Genomic DNA, 9,641 nt, shown 5'->3' on the forward strand with positions numbered 1-9,641 from the left:
CTTATTGATGGCACAAAACTTTGATCTGTTCATATTTCCCGAAAGAAAAGTTTGATGTTCGCAGTAATTCCCTACAGATGACATTTTAAAAAAAAAAAACTTGCTAACGTGTATACGTATGGATGCTGCCATGTTGTGTGTGTTAAGTTGAAATTCCCCTTCTGTTGGCAAATCTGCTTTACTGACCATGTTTTGTTCTTCAAGGGACTATATCCGGTAGCTGCATTACTTGGAAGTTGGAAGACCCGAGGACAGCAAGGCATCATGCATTCGTCTCGCTGTCTCTATCTATTTATCTAGACCTCTATGTTTTGAAGAATATTCATCAATAATTTCACCTGGAATCCATATGTCTGCTGCTAACTATCAGTTTGCAATTTGCACAATCTGAGTAAACTTGTTGTAACTTATGAAACGACAGAGGGTTCATTACGTGGGTCAGCAGTACCACTGGCGTGCCATGTCTGGGGGGGCACAAGAGATTAACAATTAGGAGGAGGATTTCCGCGAAAGGTTTCCCCACCATATCCAAGTCTGTTAGGAGTCCACCTAGCAGCAGTCACTTTGAATCTCTAAGACATGTTGTACCTATGTCCATTTTGTATGCTTTGTTGCATCTTAACTCTGGAATATGTTCAAGTGCCATGCATGAGCACAACACCTGCATCTGCATGTTCATGATCGTCCACGGTCCACCTACTTCTGCATTTTCTGTACTTACCTCTGTGATTTCTGCTTTTGCTCTCTTCATTTGCTGGTTTCTCCTTTCTCTCTGGTTCTTGGCTTGTAAAAATACCTGCACTGCTGTCTCGACGCTTTCCCCTAATACAAATTGGTGCACACACGTTGGCACATACTCCCTCCGTCCGAAAAAACTTGTCCCAAGCTTGTCCCTCAAATGGATGTATCTAGCATCAGGGACAAGCTTTTTCGGACGGAGGGAGTACCCGAGGGAAAAATAAATAAACGATCTTAGCTAGTCAGAACAATGAGCAAGCAGGCAGATGGTTTCAGGTTTTGAGAAGAGAAATAAATTACTGTAGATATATAGTTTTCTGCGGCACCTTTCATGCATGGGTCAGATTTTGACGCCGTGGATGATTATTTCTGAGTTCTGACTAGCACGGTGTTAAACCAAATGCCCTGTTCAGCTAAGCTATATGGATGGCAGAAAGCTGCATTTGAAATCGTAGGGTGCACGCATCTAATTGCATGGGCTGCTGATGTTGGTGCTGGTGCTTGGTGTGACTTAATTGAGAGTCTGAACTAGATGCATGGCTGCTTGCTGAACATTTTTTCAATACAGTGTTTGGGGTTGACAAGTGAGGAAAGAGCAACCCTGTGATTGTTTGAAACTGCTGCTGCAAACATTTCAGAAAGAAAGTTGCTTCACTTGGCCGTGGTCTAATTCAAACATTTGCCCTGTGATTGACTCCAAGGACTTCCACCAAGCATGCTGGCGCCGTGCTCCCGCTCCCGCTCACCGTGCAGCCGTGCACCGGCTTGTGATTGTCCTCTTGTATCAAATGTGTGTCCTTTCATATATATTTTGGGCCATCAATTTGGTGCACTAGCAGTAACTAACAGGTTTGTTTTGTTGTGGGCTCAGGTGTGTGCTTAGCTAACCAGTAGAGTTTGTCATGTATGGCAAGTTGTTTGGCAACTAATACTACATACTCCCTCCGTCCCATGACTGTCACTGAAACCGATGTATCTAGACGTATTTAGTGCTAGATGCATCCATTTGAACGACAGTTAATATGGAAGGAGGTAATAATTTTTTGTTTGGCAACTACTGCATAAACTTGGTGCATTCTCTCTCCCTGTCAGGAATTCTTGTATTCAACCCTGACGAAAATAAGTCTATATATAGCGTTAACTGATCGCCAACAGGTACTCCCTCCGTCCGAAAAAGTTTGTCCCTCAAATGGATGTATCTAGCACCAAGTTTTCTCGGACGGAGGGAGTATCTCTATAACATTTAAAAAAAAAAGTATCTCTATATGATTTGACTCATATGATTGATCTGACCAAGAAAAACAACGCATGGTCGACATGGGCACTGTAAAACAACATGTACTAACACCACAAAGAAAGATTTTCTTTATGCAAAACAACTACTACTTGATTGATTGCTGCCAGAATTGACTAATGTACATTCACCCAGAAACAAATTGACTAATGTACATTCACCAGCCACAATATAAAAAGGGAGAAGCTGAACCGGCCAAAACTCTGAACTTGTTCAGTTCCAAAAACAAAACTCTGATAAATCATTAAGAAGCATGCTTGAATGGATGTGTAAGGAGCATGCTTCCGTAACCGATCTCAAAGGATCCAACTGCAGTCTCGCTATGATAAATCAGTAGGTCTTCCTCCGAGGATCCTGGAATGGTACAAACCCCTGAACCAGAACATAACTTCTCTTGGTGCATTATGGAGTTGAGATCCTCTGCAAGCGTTTCCAGCGATGACGGCTTACGACGACGAGCGACACAAGTCCTTTTTCTTGATGGTACCAGTGACTCCCAAGCATGTGATTGCGCTGAACCTGAATTTTAATGATACAAGAAAACCCACCATCAACATATCTAACAGCAGTTGTAATACAAACTGATGTTTATGATGTGGTAAACTGATAATAGTAATATCACTTCCGCGAAGAAATGGGTAGATATCAAGACTGTAATGAAGGAATGAGTTACTTAAAAGTGGCTCCTGACAACAAGGGTAGTACTACAAAAGTGGCTCCTAAACATGTTTATACAGGAAAAATAGAATGTTTACGGAAACCTACCTGAATACGATGCCGCTGATCCAAAACCAGATGGATTGCTAAAAGTGTCAGCAGCATCCCCTGTCTTCCCCAAGTTGTGATGAGAAGATGGTTCTTTCTTCACTATTCTGCGGACGGGCTTTTTCTTGTGTTGTTTCCTCTCTGCTTCAGCATCTTGGGGACGACGCGTTGGTGTGTAGTTGTCCAGTGTACCCTTTTTCCTCCATCTTGTCCCACACGCATTGCAGAGCACTGGCTTCTCAGGTGGCCCGTTTCGCCAGATAGGGCTGCCTGTATCAGCAGCAGTTACCATGAGCAACAAGATTAAGCATTTTAGGTGAGTGCAGGCAGCAAGCAGGGAACTCTGAATATCTCTCTGATGATTGGCAAGATCAGATATACTGTATTTCTTTTCCTTGTTTTCATGCAGGTGCTGTTTGGCTTCAAGTAATGTACAGTAGTACAGAATAACTACAAGCATGCAATTTCAGTTTCAGTTTCAGTGACACAGAGTGCAGGCAGCAAGAAGATATGGAACTCTGAATATCTATGTGATGATTGGAAAGAGCAAGATCAGATAAATCTCTTTTCCTTGCTTTCTTTCAGGTATTTTTTTTTTTGTTTCCAACTGTTTGTGCATACTGCATTCAACTCTGAATAACTGCATACTGATTTCAGTGACACAGGCAGCAGAGAGTCAGCTTGAGTGACACAAGCCTGACATTCAGCATTTTCAGATGTACTGTCCTACAAACATTAGTTGCTGCCGGATAACTGTTAGTACATACTGTTAGGAATGTGCACACAGATGATGATGATGACAGTTTCTGAATAAGTGTTATCAGTAACATACTGCAGACAGTAGTTTCAGATGACAGTCTCTTAATAACTGTTAGCAAGGTGCTGTCCTACCTACAAACATTAGTTGCTGCGAGTGTCAACTCTGAATAACTGCAGCAGTTTCAGTTTCAGTTTCAGTGACACGGGTCTGTCTGAATGTTCAGAAATAAGTACAGGCTTGAGAGCGGCCGCAGAGTTGTCTTGGGGAGAATTCGGCGAACCCTCGAACTAGATTAGAATTTAGAAGAAGCAACAAACCCTTGAAGAAGAAGTACAAGAATTGGGCAAGATTTGATTTGGAACTCAAGAAGGGCGAGGGCGAGGGCGAGGGTGAGGGATTTGGAAACCAGATGCAGAGAAAAACAAAAAGGAGAAACAGATGCTTACCCATGATTCCGCAGTGGCAGCACGGCCCCTCCTTCTTCACCATGCCCAAGCCGCTCTTCTTCAACCAATCACCAACAAAACACCCAGCTGAAGCAAAGCAACGCCGAGCAAATAAAGAGGGGAGGCAGATTCAACAACGAATCTAGTATGTATGTATGTTTCAGATCCACAAGTCAAAAATTCCACTGCCCATCTCAAGTGAAAAATTCTCGGTCGCTGTTGGTCTGTCTTTTCTACTCGCTCCGTTCTTCTGTTTCTCCCCGGTGTTTAGAGAGAGAGAGAGAGAGAGAGAGAGTGGAGAGGGCAGAGGACAGAGAGGGGAGAAGTAATGGAGGAAGGAGGAGGAGGAGGAGAAGCAATTTTTCTCACTAATAACACGCACAATACCATACAAGAATGACAAATTGGGCAACATTAAATAAAGTAGCAAAAGAGGATAAGGAGAGGCTCTTTTCAATTTAACCCTCCCAGCGCTTTCTTTTTGTAATTATCTGCCACTATCATTAAATTCAAAAAAAAATGTCACCATTATACATGGTATTCTTTGACTTCAGACCATGTTTCGATTTCGACTTCGATTTCAATTTGGGGGACAGCCATGGAGCCTCGGAGGCCGCCGCCGGAGAGGGAGGTCGACGATGAGGGCTACGACGGATCAGAGCGACAAGGGATAAAGCGGCAGCTGCAGGCGTGTGGCCTCTATGAAGCGCGGGAAAGTTTAGACCTATACATTTTGAACGCGTCATCAATTAATACAAGAGCGACTTGAAACGTCACGGAGAACTAAGAGCGCGGGAAATTTAAAAGAGGTATGAATGACGTTATCACAATCAAGCCTATGTGACATGGCATGATTTACCCTAAAAAAAAGGAGCTCGCGGAGCGGATTTACTCGCATGAGCTCTTCGGCGACTCACACCTCCCCCGCCTCCACCTACCACCCTCCACGGCGTAATCTCACAGGAGACCACATCGCTCCCTTCCCTGACGTTATACCCCGCGCTCTTAGCGGTTCTCCTTCCCCATTATTGCCCTATCAGCTCGCGCACGGCGGGAGGGATGGGAAGCTTGGAGTTCGGCTAATCCTCAATTTTGATCGGGGGGAGGGGGGCAGCCATGGAGCCTCCAAGGCTGCTGACAGTGAGGGAGATCACCGGCGAGCTACAACGGATGAGAGCGACAAGGTATAAAGAGGAGGCTGCAGACGAGTGTGGTCTCTAAGAAGTGCGAAAGTTTAAACATGTACATTTCAAAACACATCATGAATTAATACAAGTGAGTTGAAACATCACAAAGAACTAAGAGCGCGGGAAAAGTTTAAACAAGTATGATGACGCTATCACGATCGAGCCTATCTGGTGTGTCAAGATTTACCTAAAATGGAGATAGAGGAGCGGTGTTACTCAGATGAGCGCTCACGTGACTTGTCTCACCCCCGCGTCCACCTACCACTCTCCATGGCGTGACCTCATCGGAGACCACACCGCGCCCTTTCCCGGCATTCTACCCCGCTCTTAGTGGTTCTCCTTCCCTATTATCGGCCCCTATCTCGGGCACCAAGGGGGCTCAGAGTTCGGCTAATCTTCAATGTCAATCTAGGTGTCGGCTATGGAGCCTCTGAGGTCGTTGACGGTGAGAAGATAGCCAACGAGCTACAACAGATGAGAGAGCCAAGGTATAAAGCGGCGCCTGTAGATGTATGGCCTCTAAGAGGCGTGCGGAAGTTTAAAAAAACGCATCATCCATTAATACAAAGCAACTTGAAACACCACAGAGAAATAAGAGCGCGGTAAATTTAAACAGTTATGATGATGTTATCACAATCGAGCCTATGTTGTGTGGCACGATTTACCCTAAAAAAAGGAGCTAGCGGAGCGGAGTTACTCACAGAGCGCTCCCATGACTCGTCTGCAATACATGTATTGCTAACACGAGTGTGGTCTCCCCTGCCTCCTCCTACCACCCTCCACGATGTGACATCATCTAAGACCACACCGCTCCCTTTCCAAGCATTGTACCCTGCACTCTTAGCGGTTCCCCTTCTTCGATATCGGCCCCTATTTCGAGCATGGCAGGAAGGGTGGGAAGCTCTGGTCGGCTAATCCTCAATTTTGATATGGGGGACAACCATGGAATCTCAGAGTCCGCTAATGGAGAGGGAGGTCGCCGACGAGCTACGACCGATGAGAGCGCCAAGGACAAAGCGGCGGCTGTGGCCGCCCAAGGAGAGGCGCAAGCTTGCAGTGCAGACCTGTGTGAAAACAAACGTCGAGGAGAGGATTCGAATGATTCTGAAGGGGAGTGCAATTATAGAACAAATGCATCTTCCATAGATCCGTGCAACGAGCTCGCTAGGGATGAGGGGAGGAGGCAGACATAAGCGTGTTTTCAATTTCAGCATGCGAGTGATTTCTTTTTGTTATGTGTTACTACTGGAGTGTTTAATTAATCTCACCATTATACATATACATATGCAATTTAATTTTCTTAACTTCAAACCCTTCCAATTCTAAATCCATTGAAAGAATATTTTCCTTCCATTCTGCCCACTTGAGAAGGGGGGGGGGCAAGAAAGATCATGTTAGCAATACATGTCTAAAGCAATTTTTTTGTTGATGATGCAAGGCATGCACTCGAGGAAAGAACATACATTCTTTTAATGATACAAATACTATATGTTTAGAATATACTTGCCAATGAATTAGGTCCCCCCTTCCAATATAGAACTTTAAATGTATCACAACTAGCTACCCCCTCCTCAAAATACAAGGTGCGCTCCACTTTGCATGGTCTTTGATACATGACTTTGACCATTGATATATACCGAAATACTTGAATCGGACATGTATCAATAGTATCATTGTATTTTTCTTGTAAAACAATTTTATTTCATAAGTCTTTATAATAATTTTATAGGCATGCGCTAAGTGAAAGTTATAGTCAAAGTTGTGTGACGAAGACCAGAAAATCAACACGCGCCATATATTTTGGGAAGGAGGGAGTACCATTTTAAACTAGCCATTCATTGAATTTAAAGTTGTGGGTACTCGCGGAAAATGCAAGAGAAATGTGTGGCGTCTAAGAAATGCGGGAAAGTTTAAACATGTAAATTTTAAACGCATCATCATTTAATATGAAGCAACTTGAAACGCCACATAGAACTAAGAGCGGAAGAAAATTTACATAGGTCGCTATAAACACACCATAAGTAAAAAGAAGTTGACTTCAAACGCCACATGGAGCAATAGCAAGAGGCCGCTGAAAATAGGATGACTCAGTGTGGGAGAGTTTAACATTTTCAAAGAGACTTGATGCTTCGCACCGGATAATAAAAGCAATAGCATCCACAACATATGAATTAGTTACAAAGCGCTGCCCAGACTAGTTATATGTCTACTTTAATTTGTGTATATGCTTGTGTTTCAACATTATTTAAAAAACTCCGCCTTTTCGTAAAATTCTTATTCCGAGATAGAAGTGGGTAACATATATACAGAATTCAGTTATTTAGGAATGCAATTATGATATATAATAAGGATGTTCTGGAGAAGGGAAGATACTGGAAACATGGATCCAACAAATGCTTATGTATTTAGTTATCCAGGAACAAAGCTCAGCACAAGCGGTTCGCTATCTTACAAACAACTAACTAACAAACAAAAATAGTTGTGCATGGACAAAATAGTAAAATTAGAATTCCTTGTCGTTGCAGTAATGTTCTGCCTTTAACAATAAATGGTTATTTCCTTCAACAGCTTAGCATATTATCATCAATTATGCTTGTGCTCCAATGCTTTTAAACCCCATTCTACACATCTCACAACAAATTTAATTGTTTGTATATGTAAAATTTAATTGTTTGTACAAGATATTAAATACTCCATAGAGATGCTGACATATGTTTGTTTGCCAAGATAGTTACCTGGGAAATCCAGGGGTTTTGTTTTTGAATTGTTTCTATCGTTTAGGAATGTCTTCAAACTCTTACAATTTATTGTCATAAATAAGTCTTTTTTATATAAAAATAATTTTGCTTCCATACGCCCCTTTAAATATTGCAATAGACTACACATCATTTTTTTTCTCTAGGGTTTGAGTGGGAGGCGGTTGCACTTCCGTTGACCCGCCGGTGCTGCCGCTAGTTTCCCTGCCGGTACGGCTGTGGGAGGGTGAGGGGGGCCCGAATTTGTGTGTTGGGTTCATGTCCCGTAGGTGTTTTGAGTTCTTTGTAGCCAGTGAAGTTGTGGTAGCGGAGGTGATGGCTAATGGTTCATCGACTTTTCCCTTGTGGATGGCTTTCCTCAAAGGGCGCGTGCATCGATGAGTTGGAGGATGGTGTAGATCATCGGTCATTTTTCTGATTGTGCGCTTTGATGACTGCACCTACAGCAAGTAGCTTCAAGCATTGCACTGTCAACCTTTTTCATCGGTTCCATCTTTCCCATATGTTAAAGTATAAGCAAAACTTAGAAAAGGGAAAACACGAAAAATAAAAACAGAGAAAAGGAGGCTAGGCCTCCCGTGGTCCTCGGCCGGCCCATCTTGTTCTCCGAGGTTTCACGAGGTCTGCTGAATGCGTGATATAGGCGCGCCATACAAAGCACGGCTAGCTCGGGTATACCTTTTTTTTATATCGGGTACAGGCTATGTGGTATGTATGATTCACTCGGTTAAATTTTTTCTTCTTTTCCAAAGTTTTCTAATACATATATTTTTGGCATGTATTGTTATTTTACCTATTTTACTTACTATTTTAACATTTCTTCATGTATAAAAAATGTTCAAAAATATCTATTCAGTTTTTCTCTATTTTCCTTTATTTCCAATTTGCTGTATTTTTAAAAGCTATGTACACTTTTCCAAGTACATGAGCACTTTTCCAAACAAATGAATATTTTTTAAATCTCATGAATATATATTTGAAATCCATGAACACTTGATTCAAATGCCTGAACATTTTTAAATTTGTGAACAGTTTTCCAACTTGCTAACAACATTAGAGTTCAGGAACATCTTCAAATTTCATGAAAGTTTTTTGTTATTTTTATAAAATATAAGAACTTTATCTATCAAAAAGCAGAATTCACTTTTCTATTAGACCGCCAATTGTTGGCCTTTTATTGCCTAAGCCAGGTGAGCAAGGGAAGTGCTAGAACTTACTGGGCCACGTCCGAGCTAGTGTGAGCACGAATGTTACCACAAATTTTTGGTGACTACACACGGAAGAGGAGCTCACATATGGTTGTGGCGAACGACATGTCCGCCACGCTACAGTGAGAAATAGTTAGCCCGGCCCACAAAGCAAGTCCCATACCGTCACTCGCTAGCACGACTTTGATTATTTACTGTAGAGCAACAGCCCCACGGTCCTTTTTATTTCAAATTTTTTTGCCCAGGCCTGTTTAAATCTGCTCCCACCGGGAGTCGAACCCAGAACCTAGGGTGCTACTAAGATCACTGCAACCACTAGGCTACATGCCCATTCACGGAAAAAAAACCATCATGCATTGAAAATGATCCAAAATAGCTATTCATTTGTTTGGATTTTGATTTATTTATTTTGTTTATTTTTAGTTTTTATTATTTCACTATATTTTTTAACCTATTTATATTTATTTTCATATTTATGAACATTTTT

At 42.2% G+C, this 9,641-nt stretch overlaps 1 protein-coding gene across 1 annotated transcript; it reads right to left on the reverse strand.

The window, feature by feature from the left end:
- Window positions 1–2,064: 2,064 nt before the first annotated feature.
- LOC119357355 (GATA transcription factor 26-like) lies at window positions 2,065–4,362 on the reverse strand. The gene is made up of 3 exons (XM_037624351.1): window positions 4,004–4,362; window positions 2,798–3,067; window positions 2,065–2,551 (listed from the first exon to the last, which is right to left on the reverse strand). Exons 1-3 carry the CDS (start codon window positions 4,044–4,046, stop codon window positions 2,277–2,279), a joined length of 588 nt encoding a protein of 195 aa, XP_037480248.1. The 5' UTR covers window positions 4,047–4,362; the 3' UTR covers window positions 2,065–2,276.
- Between the last annotated feature and the right edge of the window lie 5,279 nt (window positions 4,363–9,641).

Source organism: Triticum dicoccoides, chromosome 2A (assembly GCF_002162155.2).
Source record: "Triticum dicoccoides isolate Atlit2015 ecotype Zavitan chromosome 2A, WEW_v2.0, whole genome shotgun sequence".
In the NCBI taxonomy this organism is placed as follows: Eukaryota; Viridiplantae; Streptophyta; class Magnoliopsida; order Poales; family Poaceae; genus Triticum; species Triticum dicoccoides.